Genomic DNA, 15,090 nt, shown 5'->3' on the forward strand with positions numbered 1-15,090 from the left:
GCGTTGGGCAGCAGCAGGTGCCGGCTGCGGCTCCCTCCCGGGCCGCCTTGCTGCCTTCCGCGTGCAGGGGAGCAGCCCGGCCAAGCGCTGCCCCTCCGCCCCGGGCCTGCAGCGTTGTGGGAGCCGGCCGGCCCCTAGCTGGCCCGGCCCGCTGCAGCGGGCGCCGCGTGCGGACCCCGCCCCCCTCGTGCAGCGGGCCCCAGCGCCGGCTCTCCCCGGCTGCCGCAGCCCCCTCGGGGCACCGCTAGGTGGCGCTGTGAGCGGGGCCCGGCCCTTCTCGTGCTCGCGGGGGTCTCGCGGTCTCTTGATGTCACGCCCACGTGACGAGCGTGTAACCAAAAAAAAAAAAAAGAGGTTACAGAGTAACGCGGTGCGGGCGGCGCGTGAGGGGCCCGGCGCGGGGGTCGCGGCCGCACGTGCGGGGTGCGGAGTTTGCGCGCGGGGCCCGCCCCGGGATCCCCGGCCCGGCCCGGCCCGGCTCGGCTCGGGCCGCACGTGGGGCCCGGCCCTCCCTCTCCCCGCAGGCCGGGAGCCGGCTCGGGCGGGCGGGCAGGCTGGCCGAGCCGATGGCCGGCGGCTGGATGCTGCTGGGCGGGGACTTCCTGACCCCGCCGCCGCCGCCGCCGCCCCCCCCGGTGCCGCCGCCGGAGCAGCCGCCGCCGCCCCCGGAGCCCGAGGCGGTGCCCGAGCCCGTGCTGGAGCAGTGGCGCCAGTACCAGGAGAGCGACTGGCACTGGGGGCTGCGCCGCCAGTTCATCCTCCGCCACCTGGCCGCTTACCCGGGCGCCGCCATCGACCAGCTGCTCTCGCTCTCCGTGCTCTGGACCAACCACGTCTTCATGGGCTGCAGGTGAGGGGCCGGGCCCAGCGTGGGGGATCCGGCTTCCCCCGGGGGGGGGGAGGGAGGTCTCCTCCCCGGGGATAGGGGGTGGCCTTGGGGCTGCCTGGTTGGGGCGCCGGGGCCGGTTTTTCCCTTCCCGGTAACTTTGTCGCGTTGGCAGAAGCGCGGGGAAGTGACAGGAGGAAGCGCCGAGTCAGTGGATTCCTTCCTTCGCTCCTCTCCAACGTCTCAGACCCGCTTTCCCGTTGTGTTCCTCCCCATCTTCCTGTCCCCCTCCAGATCCCACCTTTCCCCTCAGTGCCTTCCATGCTGCCCCCCCTAGCTTGCTTGGAAACCCCTTCCATAACCTCTCCCTGAAGGCTCCCATTCGCCGGGCTCAAACTGCTCCTCGAACCCCATCTCCGACAATGGAGTTAGACGTACTCCTCTAGATGTCAATGGAAAAGGGGGGGGGCATATAATTATTTTATAGCACCCTTCCAAAGTAACTGCCCACTGGAAGTTCTTCTGAGTCCATTGGAAAGAGTTTCTTGCAACATCAGCAATTCTGAGTAGAGCAAACCAAGCTAAGGCATCAAATATGGTAAGAAGGTGACAATGGACGCATTTAGGACACGCTTTAAGGATGCCACCAACACGACTGTTACAGCAAGTGGTAATATGGACACCACCTGGAAAGAGAAAAAGAGGGCGACCTAGAGAAATGTTACACAGAAAAATAAAGGAAGAAGTGAAATCCATCAGCATGACACCCAGCAGCCTGAACAGACCAGCACAAGCCTGAAATTAATGATGGAAACTGGTGGATGCTCTATATACCTGAGGAAGCGGGAGAGTAAAGAAAAATGAAAGGATGAGGCACTCAGACAGAAAGAGCTCTCATCAGCTAAAGCGTCTGTCTTCCTGTGAGCACTGCATGGGTCCAGATCTCCACCTGACAGAACTGATAGCACAGGGTGGCCAAACTGTGGCTCACGAGCCACATGCGGCTCTTTTACCATTAAAGTGCAACTCGCAGAGCCCCCCAGACTCTTCGTCCACCTATCAGACTGGGGCGGTGGAGCACAGGACCTCTGCCTTGCAGCAGGGTGGTGCGGTAGAGGCTTCTGCCCAGCGGGGAGAGGGGTCTTGGGGCTTCAGCAGGAGAGGGGCTGAAGTCCCAAGCTCTGTCAGGTGCCTCCCGCGGGGCTGAAGCCCCGATCCCCATCAGGTGTGCCTCAGCTCTCGAACTTCTGAAGATTGTTGTATGAGGGTCAGAGAGCCAATACGTTTGGCCGCCCTGTCACAGCAGGATGAGGTCTGAAATGGGCGACTTGATAGATAGCGGGGATATAACATACAGCTGAGGGCTGAGGCAACAGCATGGGTTATAGTTAGTTATGCAGTTACTCTCTTTGGGCAGACTTGATAGTTCCTTGGTAGGTTATGTAATTAGTGTAAACACATTCATTTTCTGTAAGTGATGCTGTAGAACTGCATTTTTAGGAGTGACTTTGAATGAGTGTGGAGCCCTCAGGAATAGATTTTGGAAGGGGCAAAGTCATAAGCACAGAAGAAGGCATGGAGAAATTGGTGAAAGTATCATCAAGCTGAGCATCATATGCAGAGCAGAAAGTATGTGGGGAAATGCAAAAGGAAATCACAGCAGAAAAGTAGGTGGGGCCTGCATAATAAAGGACATTGAAAGCAAGGAAGATAATTGAAATAGACCATAATAGGGAGGGAATACCAGTTGATTCTGAAGTCTGAATATTCCACTCTTGACCATTACTCTATAGATGCTTTCTTCTTTAGTTATTCCTTTTGGTGCATCCCACTTTCCAAGCCCTAGCCTAATGCTGCATATTTGAGATGTAAATGCTAAGAGCAAACTGAACATTTCCTTGATGTTTTTTTATTGAATACTAAACAGAATCAGTTTTTAACACATCACCTCCCAAAATGTAGGAACTCCGTGCAGGACAGTGTTTCTCAGCCTTTTTGACACCAAGTACTGCTTGCTGCCTTCCTAATCTGTATCAGGTCAATCTCAGGGACTGGCACTGGTCCATGGAGGGATGGTTGATGGTTGAGAAACATTAGTATAGGGAGAACCTGAAATTGACCTGAAAACAAAAGTGAAACTGGTCAATTTCCATTATTCAAGATGAGAAAAATGCAAAAAGTAACTGTATAAATAGTGAAAAGTAAGTTATATTTTTAAACTTTGTGGTCTTCTTAATTTTAGGGTTTTTTTTAGAAAAGATAGTTGTATGAATAATTTTGTCTTTATGTATTTAGCATTACTTAAAGCATAAAGCACCTGTTATAAAGCACCTTAAAACTGAATTTTCTGGCTATGTTAAAACACACTTCAATAATGGAAGAGCTATCTAGTTACTATCCCTAGACATGGCAATCATTAACTTGTGGAAACCACAATATAGTAACTAGGATACTGTTTTAGATTTCCACATCCCTGCTAGTCAGAATGAAAGTCCCGGATGACTGGAAAAAGGCTAATGTAGTGCCAATCTTTAAAAAAGGGAAGAAGGAGGATCTTGGGAACTACAGGCCAGTCAGCTTCACCTCAGTCCCTGGAAAAATCATGGAGCAGGTCCTCAAAGAATCAATCCTGAAGCACTTGCATGAGAGGAAAGTGATCAGGAACAGCCAGCATGGATTCACCAAGGGAAGGTCATGCCTGACTAATCTAATCGCCTTTTATGATGAGATTACTGGTTCTGCGGATGAAGGGAAAGCAGTGGATGTATTGTTTCTTGACTTTAGCAATGCTTTTGACACGGTCTCCCACAGTATTCTTGTCAGCAAGTTAAGGAAGTATGGGCTGGGTTAATGCACTATAAGGTGGGTAGAAAGCTGGCTAGATTGTCGGGCTCAACGGGTAGTGATCAATGGCTCCATGTCTAGTTGGCAGCCGGTATCGAGTGGAGTACCCCAAGGGTCGGTCCTGGGGCCGGTTTTGTTCAATATCTTCATAAATGATCTGGAGGATGGTGTGGATTGCACTCTCAGCAAATTTGCGGATGATACTAAACTGGGAGGAGTGGTAGATACGCTGGAGGGGAGGGATAGGATACAGAAGGACCTAGACAAATTGGAGGATTGGGCCAAAAGAAATCTGATGAGGTTCAATAAGGATAAGTGCAGGGTCCTGCACTTAGGACGGAAGAACCCAATGCTACAGACTAGGGACCGAATGGCTAGGCAGCAGTTCTGCGGAAAAGGACCTAGGGATGACAGTGGACGAGAAGCTGGATATGAGTCAGCAGTGTGCCCTTGTTGCCAAGAAGGCCAATGGCATTTTGGGATGTATAAGTAGGGGCATAGCGAGCAGATGGAGGGACGTGATCGTTCCCCTCTATTCGACATTGGTGAGGCCTCATCTGGAGTACTGTGTCCAGTTTTGGGCCCCACACTTCAAGAAGGATGTGGATAAATTGGAGAGAGTCCAGCGAAGGGCAACAAAAATGATTAGGGGACTGGAACACATGAATTATGAGGAGAGGCTGAGGGAGCTGGGATTGTTTAGCCTGCAGAAGAGAAGAATGAGGGGGGATTTGATAGCTGCTTTCAACTACCTGAAAGGGGGTTCCAAAGAGGATGGATCTAGACTGTTCTCAATGGTAGCAGATGACAGAACGAGGAGTAATGGTCTCAAGTTGCAGTGGGGGAGGTTTAGATTGGATATTAGGAAAAACTTTTTCACTAAGAGGGTGGTGAAACACTGGAATGCGTTACCTAGGGAGGTGGTTGAATCTCCTTCCTTAGAGGTTTTTAAGGTCAGGCTTGATAAAGCCCTGGCTGGGATGATTTAACTGGGAATTGGTCCTGCTTCGAGCAGGGGGTTGGACTAGATGACCTTCTGGGGTCCCTTCCAACCCTGATATTCTATGATTCTATGATTCTATGAAAGGGCTGCTTTTCCTGTGCACTTTGACTGAAATTTCAAAAGTTAATGATTTTTGGGAGTGAGGAAAGGATAAAGAAATTAAAGAAAAATAAGTACTTGCTGATGACTTAAAAGTATAGTGACTAACTTCAGTGAGGTAGGTAATACTTAAGGAAAGCTCTGAAACATTAACAAGTAATTTAGACTTAAAATTTAAGATTTGATAGTCTTCTTATGAAGCCTGTCTTTAGTAGACGCTTCTCATCATTTGTCTGAATTTCTGTTAACTGTCTTAGTTTGGATCTAAACATCCCCCTGCAGTGTTCACAATCCAAACGTTTCATCATTGTGCTAGTGTGAGAGCGCCAGAAAGTGAAACTGGTTACGGTTTTTATCATTTAATCCATATGCAAATAACATGAATGGCATATTGTGTTTTAATATTTAACACTTAGACTGTAAGCTCTTTGGGCAGAGACTTTTTGTTGTATGTTTGTACAGCACCTAACATAAATGGGGTCCTGATCCTTGACCGGGGACCCTACCACAGCACAAATAATCATATCCTCATGTGGTGTTGACAGAAGATATAAGGAAGCACTTAATAGTGTTTTAAAAAACCTATGGTATTTAATCTGATGATGTCCCATTAACCCATTTTCAACCATGGTTGCATGTTCACCATCTCTTTAAAAACTGCTAGGCCTAAAAATCAAGACCCACAGTTGCTTATGGAGCTAGGGTACCAGTTACCTTTATTAATGAGATGTATGCAGACTGACTCCTGCACTTGTATGGAACCCTGCTGTGCACAGGTGCAGGGTGCTGCCTGCCTGCATCTCGATGCAGGGCATTATCTGTCATGTGACTCGTGCCAAGGAAGACCCAGTTACTAAGGAATTACTTGTGGATTATTATTTCTTCGGCATTTTTACTGCCAGCTTACAAAGCGGAGTAGGCATATTTAAATCAGTTACATAAGACTAAAATGTCCCCTGTCTGCACTGGAGATTTCTTTATTCATTTCTTCTACCCTGGCCCGACACATGAATTAGGAAGGCTGTCAGATCTTGAATAATGATGTTACTGAACTCTCTAAATGTGTAAGTGGTGCTGCACAGAACCCACCAAAAAATAGGGTTACTTTCCCTGAAGAATTTACAAACTCGCAGTTGATGCACAAGGGAATAGTTCAGATATGAGATGGTGCAGGTGCTGTCAGTCAAGAGATTTGTGCAGGAAGACTTCCCCAAAGATACCGTGAGGTGCAAAATTAACATGCCCTACAGTGATGGAAAGGACAGAGGAGGAGAATGACATGTGACTCTTATGAAATATAGCTGAATTTATGTGTTCTGAAAAAAACTTCTAATCTGAAATGGTTTTTGCTTTCCAGGCAAAGTGGAGGGGAAGTTTGCTGTTTAAATTATATTAACTAATAATTTGTTCAAGCCCTGGTTGTTAATCTTTCCCAGACACCTGCTAATGGGAGGATCGATCCATTAGCCAGAAGTAGTTCTTGTACCCTTTTCGTTGGGTGCCATCTTTCATATCATCCTCTAGCTGAAAGGGGATAAAGTTTAAGTTCCAACCCTCCCTTTGGTTGAGGGTAGAGAGAAAGGGCTTCCATTTTTCCACCTCGTGGCTGTTGGTGTGGGGGATGGCATCCACTACTCTGTGTCTCCCTCTGCTGCCATTTTTGCGTCCCTCTCTTCCATGAATAACTGTAGTGCCTGCCATTGTTGAAGCTGCTTCCAGTTTTCTCAAGCAGCAGCATGAAATCAACCTGTTTCTTGGCAGTTTTAATTGCTGCTCACAGGGTTCTGAATAGTAGCTGCTTGGAAGAGTGATGAGCTGCGGTGTCTCTGCAGACTCAGGAAGAAGTTACTGCCTCAGTTTACATTCAGAGAGCTTGCTCGTGATATTTGTTACCTTATATTTAAACGCAAGCTTAAATTCTGGTTAGGTCTCCATCATTGCAAGGAAAGCTTCTCACATACCACCAGTGAGTAGACTTTCCATACACATGTAGCACCAGTATTGAAAAGCTAATCAAAGGCCATTTGCTTAAAAAAAAACAACGTATCTCTAGCTTTTGTGCTCAGAACCTAATGATGACCTTAGTTTTTGTCTGCCTTGGTAGACATAAGATGCTGACCTGATCCTCTGCTTAATTTAAATACGAGCCCTGTGGTAGAACACTGTATCCTTTCTGTACTGTGGGGGAAAATCTACAGCACATGGCTTTATGCAGTGTTTTCAGACCATCCTTTGTTAGAGATTTTTCCGTTCAGCTTTTGCCATCTAATACACTGAAAAGATTTAGTAAATTACAGGAGCTGGAATTCTGTAACACTGATGAATTCTGCTAGATTAGAACTGCAAATGATCTTGGCAGTTCTAATGCCACATTCTTTTGCAGCAGGAACCAGACTTCAAGTAATGCAGGACTCCTTAGGAAATAACACTATCATACTGTCACTTTTGTGGCGGTGGGATTTAAAATGTTGTCGGGACATCAATGCTAATTTAAAAATAAAACTGCTGTTTAAAGTAGTAGTTGTTAGTAAAAAGCAGATGAGTTCCTACAGTAAAAACTGAAGCGTTCCTTGGCTGCTGTCTGACATCAGTGATGGCAAATGTCTGGTGACATGTCACAGATTGTCACTAAGCTTTTTGTCTAGGCTATTGGCAATGAGTCACTGTTTCAATACTGTTCTGACTCCACTGAATTAAAACCCAATAAGTTTTCCTGTTTTCCTTGTTGCTGTATTAAGTGATACATTTCAATAGCAAGTACTTTAAAGGGAGCTTCAGTTTACTCATTCAAAACTCCATTAATGACTTGCGATGAATGATTGGTAGAATATTTGATGCTAAGATATGTGAATTTGTTCAGAATCTGTATGAAAAGTAGTGACTTGTTGCCTTATTATAGATTTCTTCTCTAGGGCCCAAGTCTGCAAGAAGAGCCATACAGACAGTCTCCCGACTTCTTTGGGTTCCACACAGCCACATAAATCTGCTTGCATGGAATTGATGACAGGTTCAGCATAAACTTTCACCACCATTTATTAGAGCCTGATCCAACGCCAGTAAAGTCATTGGAAAGACACCCGTTGACTTTAATGGGTATTGGGTCAGGCCGGATTTGACTTGAGTTTTACTTGTAATGTCACAGGCAGCTTTCTAGTCCTAATTTAACTTAATTAGGAAGTATCCACAAGCTATGCTATATTGTACAAATATATTTCCCACAGGCATATTTTTCCTTGTGTGAGGTGGTAAGGTCTTGCTGTCTGCATGGTTGCAAATACTGAAATCTTGGTTGTAAAGACACCAGGGGTTTGGTACTGGAAGTGGAAGTGGTCTGGTAAAAACCTGGCAGCATGGAGCTTTAGTGTAGCAGGTTCTAATGCTATCTGTCCTCGAATTCCACACAGGTATGGCTCGCAAGTTATGGAGAAAGTCCTTAAGATGGCTGAAGGTATCGATATTGGGGAGATGCCATCATTCGAGCTGGTACCTCGTTCTAAGCCACCAAAAAGACCCTGCTCTCCACCTTGCTCTCCCTATGCCAGTGAGTATATTTGCCTGCATATCAAAGGGGACATCATTCTCCGTTGCTGCTTCAGTTATGATTTTCGGATCACGGGAACTGCAACTGCAAAACAGACCAACGTCTGCCTCTGACTGTAGCCAATAGTGGATGCTTCAGCGGGGAAATGGCAGCAGGCCAAATAAGCAGTGGACAACTTAGTGCACAGAGTTACATCACAAGCAGGCTGGATTTCTGCTTCACCGCAGCTGGTGGCTGGCTTATGGTAGAAGTAATCAGAGTTGTGGCATTTGGGAACTTGCAAAAGTTTAAAAGCCTACGGTCATCTGATTTAGATGTCAGGGTTTTTTTTCACTGATCTCAAATGAACTGGGTTATGATAAATATGCTGCAACAGAGGTGTCTAGATGTACATGGCAGCCTGACCCATATTAGCATTGGATCAGATTGTTCTTTCCAAGTGCTTGAGATGGCCTTTTGCTTCACTGGTGAAGTCACATGCCTGGCATTTGGGGCATGGGAGTTAAATCTTTTACTGTCGTTTGAACAGAATACTACTGGTGTGGAGAAAGGGTGTCCTTATACTTACTGTATTTATGCATCAGATATTTAATTCTTCAGATTGTCTTCACAGTATTTGTTTATGTAAAATTTGTGTCTTGTTTCTAATCCAGACACATTCAAATTAGAAACGAGGCACAAACTTTTAAAGTGAGGGTGAAGTGGTGGATTCTCCCTCTCGAAGTTTTCAGATCAAGACTTTTTGGAGGATATGTTCAATATCAATTATAGAGCATTTTTCACCAGATCTTTACAAAGGAGGTCAGTACCATTGTCCCCATTTTGCAGACAGGGAAACTGAAGCACAGAGAGGTGAAGTGACTTACCGCAGTCAGACAGACCTGGGGATGGCACCCAGGTCTTCTGTGTCCCAGTCCAGTGCTCTATCCACTAGGAAACACTGCCTCCCCCAATTTAGTCTCACAAGGGTGTCGGGGCAACAAAATGGCAGATGAAATTCAATGTCGATAAATGCAAAGTAATGCACACTGGAAAACATAATCCCAATTATACATATAATATGATGGGGTCTAAATTAGCTGTTACCACTCAAGAAAGAGATCTTGGAGTCATTGTAGACAGTTCTCTGAAAACATCCACTCGGTGTGCAGCGGCAGTCAAAAAGCTAATCGAATGTTGGGAATCATTAAGAAAGGGATAGATAATAAAATATAAAATATCATAGTGCCTCTTTATAAATCCATGGTATGCCCACATATTGAATATTGTGTGCAGATATGGTCACCCCATCTCAAAAAACATATATTAGAATTGGAAAAGGTTCAGGAAAGGGCAACAAAAATTATTAGGGGCATGGAGCGGCTTCCGTGTGAGGAGAGATTAATAAGACTGGGACTTTTCAGCTTGGAAAAGAGATGACTAAGGGGAGATATGATAGAGGTCAATAAAATCATGACTGGTGTGGAGAAAGTAAATAAGGAAGTGTTATTTACTCCTTCTCGTAACACAAGAACTAGGGGTCATCAAATGAGATTAATAGGCAGCAGATTTAAAACAAACAAAAGGAAGTATTTCTTCACACAAGGCACAGTAAGTCTGTGGAACTCTGCCAGAGGATGTTGTGAAGGCCAAGACTATAACATGATTCAAAAAAGATAAATTAATGGAGGATAGGTCCATCAATGGCTATTAGCCAGGATTGGCAGGGATGGTGTCGCTAGCCTCTGTTTGCCAGCAGCTGGGAATGGGTGACGGAATTAATCACTTGATGATTAGATTACCTGTTCTGTTCATTCCCTCTGAAGCACCTGGCATTGGCCACTGTCGGAAGAGAGGATACTGGACTAGATGGACCTTTGGTCTGGCCCAGTATCGCCGTTCTTATGTAAGTTACTGTGCTCACTATAGGAGTAACTGGAATTGTTTAACCAGTGTTATATAGGAGATCAGACTAAATGATCTGATGGTCTTAAAATCTATGAACCTGAGTAGTACAAAAACCACTTTTTCACAAAGCAGTAGGTGAAGTGGAAATAATTCTGCAATATCTTGCCTAGGAATGAAAATTTCACTTACCTATTGCATACATCTTCATACAGAAAATCTTGGTATCTGTGATGTGGGGTGTGGGAATTCTGTACTCAAAAACTTACTAGTTACTGCTGGTGATCATACTGTACATATTCCCTCCATGTTGTAGAACTTATTTTTTTAATGCTGTAAATTTCACTCATTCCGTAGATCCAGAGCCTCCCAAAAAAGTCCTCCCCAGGTTCCGCGTGAGACCTCGTTTTGAGCCTGTACACTTTGTAGCCAGTAGTGAAAAAGATGAAAGAAAAGAAGAGCCTTCAGACAACCAAACACAGGAATCAAACAAGGATGCAAACACAAACAGCACTGCCCAAACAGTCGAAAACTATGTGGATTTTGTTTTTAACAGTTTCAATACCCAAGAAGCAGATCCCCAGTTCTCCAACTCGGTGGGTTTTGGTTATGCAAGTAGCCAGACAGCAGCCACCTGTGTGGTTTTGAACAGCATGGACACTACCCAGAGTGGTGCTCCACAACTTTCCACTTCCTCTTCAGTTCTCCAGTCTTCATCAGATGCTTTCCCCCAGTCAGTTATGACAGCAAAGCAGTATTTTATTGACAGACTCTCAGCAGCAATCTGGAAGAATCTTGCTAACCCAGATGCTAACACTGGGACTGATAAAATTAACTATACATATTTGTTGACTCGATCAATTCAGGCATGTAAGACAAATCCTGAATATATTTATGCTCCTCTAAAAGAAATTGCCCCTGCCGACCTCCCAAAAAATAAGAAGCTTCCAACAGATGGCTTTGCTTGTGAAGTGAGATGCCAAAATGTCTACTTAACCACTGGTTATGCTGGCAGCAAAAATGGATCCAGGGATCGAGCCACAGAATTAGCAGTCAGGCTGTTGCAAAAGTCTGTGGAAGTTAAAGTTGCTCAGCGGAAGTTCAAACATACCTATCGAGAGGACTTAATAGTGTGTGAGTCTGGCACATGCCCGCAGGAATTGCCTCCTGCTCTTAAACAGCTTGATGACTTTCTAGCTGCCAACAAAGATTTTTCATCTGGGCAATCTGGTTCTGATCCCTTGCAAGGTTCTAGTAGTTCAACCAAACACTGGACTAATTTTGTCCTCACAGAAAATGCTAGCGATGCTATAGGGATACTTAACAACTCGGCTTCATTTAACAAAATGTCAGTTGAATACAAATATGACTTAATGTCAAACCGCTCATGGCGCTGTAGGGTCTATTTACAGGACCACTGCTTAGCCGAGGGATACGGCAGTAAGAAAACTAGCAAACATGCAGCTGCAGATGAGGCTTTGAAAATTCTTCAGAAGATGCAGTCCAATGTGACACCCATCAAAACAACCCAGGTTCAGAAAGTGGGCTGTTCATCCCGGAGTTCTGGCAAAAAGAAAGACCTGAAGGATCTTGTTATCTATGAGAACTCTGAGAATCCTGTGTGCACGCTGAATGACACTGCTCAGTTCAACAAGATGACAGTGGAGTATGTCTTCGAAAGGATGACGGGCATGCGGTGGAAATGCAAGGTGATGCTAGAAAATGAGTTCATTGCTGAAGCAGTTGGGATTAAGAAATCTGTGAAGCATGAGGCGGCGGAGGAAGCTGTGAAAATCCTCAAAAAGACACAGCCGACTGTCGTCAATAACCTGAAGAAGGGCACCATCGAAGACGTCATCTCAAGAAATGAGATTCGGGGCCGCTCAGCAGAAGAGGCTTTCAAACAGAAGATTAAAGAAGACAACATAGGAAATCAGATTTTAAGAAAAATGGGCTGGACAGGTGGTGGGTTAGGGAAAGATGGCGAAGGGATACGAGAGCCTATTGCAGTGAAGGAGCAATTTAAAAGGGAAGGACTCGGGCTTGATGTGGAAAGGGTGAACAAAATTGCTAAAAGAGATATTGAGCAGATCATTCGAAATTATGCACGCTCAGATAGTCATGTTGACTTGACTTTTTCTACAGAACTTACCAATGATGAGCGGAAGCAGATACATCAAATTGCCCAAAAATATGGTCTTAAAAGTAAATCCCATGGGCAGGGCCATGATAGATTTTTGGTGGTAAGCAGAAAGAGACGCAAGGAAGACTTATTAGACCAACTGAAGCAAGAAGGCCATGTTGGGCATTATGAACTTATTATGCCTCAAGCTAATTGAGCTTCATGGTGTCCAATTTCATTGGTGAATGCATAAGGAGATGGAGTTTCCTAGATCCCTAATTAAAGAAACAGATGCTGCATTTTCTTGTTGTGGGATATATTAATATTATGTTTTACTTTGCTCATTTAATTTCCAAAACTTTATTAGAAAAAGAACTTACAAAGTTCTGTCCAATTGTATTAGCACAACCCAGCAGCCAATAGTGCAGTTACTGTATGTGTCTTTGATATTACTTGTTCCTTCCCATTTTAATAGTTTTGTAATAGCAAAAACACATGTCCAACCACAAAAAAATTGACACTGTTTAAAATGATAGTTCCCTTATTCTTTTTGCCCCAGGAAAGAAATTTTGCCTTTTAAAAACAGGGGAAATGCAGTTCAGAGGAAAAAATATGTAAAGTTGGTATTAACTACAATAAAAATAGTGTTTTATTTCCAGAAAAAACAGGATTTGCCACATTTTGTATGTATCTTAAATTTTGTGTGAAACCTCAATTCTAGAAGAGTTAGCAAAGTAAAATGTCTCTACCTTGTGTGTGTGTGTTTATGTGGGGAAAAGTCTTTAACCAGCTTAATGATACAACTTTCTTTATAACTAGTGTTCCAGTTTATTCATAAATTTTTTGCCATACTGAGAATTAATGAATGCACCCTAATCAACTTTGTACTAAACTGAGTTAATGCCGGAAGGATTTTTACCTAAAAGTACTGCTTGATATGTGCAAATGCCATGGTGGCATGTAAAAACCTATTTTTACTTTGACTCTGAGCTCTTAACCCTGAGCAAAATCAAATTGTGCTTCATTATTTCTATCCTCTACGTTAATGTATCTGTATGTCAAGGAGAGATTCACATGTAAAAGTCTTGTGCTGCTCCAATACGTGGTTTGAGTGTGGAGTGTCTCCAGGACTGGCCCATCTGGGCTAGAAGAGCCCTCTGCCTGAAGAACAAATAAGTTGGCTTCTGCAAGTCACCATTTTGGGGATGTGTCCTTCCACCATTGCTGAACTTTTGGGAACCTTCCAAAAGCCAGTCCCTGAGCCATGCCTTTTAAAACAGATTAAAACTCAACCTCTGGGTGAAGCAAATATAAATTCTCCTGTAGGTGCTGCTTGTTCAGATGGGACCTACTGTGTCTTTTCCAGCTTGAATATCTGATTCACTCAGCCAGCTATGATAGATACTCCTCAGTAGCCACTCTCCTGTTTGTCCCTGTGCTTCACTTTATCATTCCTGCCTCCCATATCTGCCTCTCCATCTGTTTACATTGCCCTCTAGGTCAGTCCATCCTCCTGTGTTGCCTTTTATACCCTTGGCTTTGAGGAGAGGGGGAGTGGCCCCAACTGGCACTGCAGAAGATCCTGGTGGCTCATGGCACAGGCGGTTTGAATCTCACAGGTGTGAAAATAGAGGCTCATCTTGAAGAACTCATTACAGGTGAGTAGCATTCACTTAGGAATGAACAAATGCCCCCCTGTGCTATCCTTGTTTTCATTAGCATGCCTCAGCACCATCTTCCTAGGGCCTGTTTTGCTACCTAGGTCCCCTAACTTGGCAGTGGTTCTGCAAGCATGTTCTCTCTTCAGATTCATGCCACTTGCCCCTCTCCCTCTGAATTCTACTCTCAAGAACTCAGGGTTTTGGAAAATGGTACTAAGGAGGCTGGGGTCTGCATGGCATTTGATAGCATCTCAACTATTGGTGCCTCGGTCCCCTAGCAGTCCCCCAAGGGACAGTAACTCGGGGGAGTGTGGCAGAGGCAATACTTGCAGAACCACAGTTCCTAGTGAGCAGCCCTTTTCCTGGAAGGTTGTGGTAGGGGTAGAGGAAGCTGGCTAAATATAATGGTGTTTCCACAAAGTATGCATTTGGTATAATGTGCTGGAAATATTTTACCCCTAAACTCTTACGTATGATCATAGTGAGCAGGGCAGTTGTTGGGATTTCAGTTGAAACTTCAGGATAGAGAGCTGTTCATCAGTCATATAGTCCTGTTTAAGTAACCAGTCACATCCTTGAGCTCAGGAACTGAGAGCCCCCAGCTTTTGCACAGCTATCTAGATTGTAGAGTTTTTGGAGGGCAGGGACTATGCCTCTTATATATGCCCAGAATTTACAACGTTGTAGAAACTATGCTACATTTTTCCTTCCTATCTCTGTTCACCTAGTAATTTATGGGGAAGCTCACTCCTGTTTTAAGCTATGATGATGCCCTAGGCTTGTCTGGCTTAAATCTCTAGATCATCTTTTGTTTATTTTCAATGATATGTGGGGGCTTCTGAACTTAAAATACTGAGGTGCTTCAGTGAAGACACTACATCTGGTGGCAGAGATATTCCACCTCCTCAACAGGCGCTAGCTAGGTGGACTGAGAATTCTCCCATCAACTTTGTGCTGTCTACACAGGGGGGTTTAGGTCAGTTTAACTGCATGGCTGAGTTGTGTGGGTTTTTCACACCCTTGAATAATGTAGTTATATAGACCAGGCCTTACTGTTTCTATGTAAGTAGTTAAGTCTTCCAAGAATCAAAAATGCATTTGCCAAGAGGC

At 44.9% G+C, this 15,090-nt stretch overlaps 1 protein-coding gene across 2 annotated transcripts; it reads left to right on the forward strand.

Annotated features, from left to right (window-relative positions):
* The first annotated feature begins 358 nt into the window (after positions 1-358).
* NKRF (NFKB repressing factor) lies at positions 359-13,302 on the forward strand. Of its 2 annotated transcripts, XM_073361338.1 has the most exons (4): positions 766-850; positions 7,685-7,779; positions 8,177-8,313; positions 10,555-13,302. In XM_073361338.1, exons 3-4 carry the CDS (start codon positions 8,193-8,195, stop codon positions 12,534-12,536), a joined length of 2,103 nt encoding a protein of 700 aa, XP_073217439.1. In that variant the 5' UTR covers positions 766-850; positions 7,685-7,779; positions 8,177-8,192; the 3' UTR covers positions 12,537-13,302. The 2 variants fall into 2 exon arrangements, with proteins under 2 accessions (XP_073217437.1, XP_073217439.1); XM_073361336.1 differs by lacking the exon at positions 7,685-7,779 and having other exon boundaries at positions 359-850.
* The last annotated feature ends 1,788 nt before the right edge of the window (positions 13,303-15,090 follow it).

This window comes from Lepidochelys kempii, chromosome 9 (genome assembly GCF_965140265.1).
Source record: "Lepidochelys kempii isolate rLepKem1 chromosome 9, rLepKem1.hap2, whole genome shotgun sequence".
Taxonomy (NCBI): Eukaryota; Metazoa; Chordata; order Testudines; family Cheloniidae; genus Lepidochelys; species Lepidochelys kempii.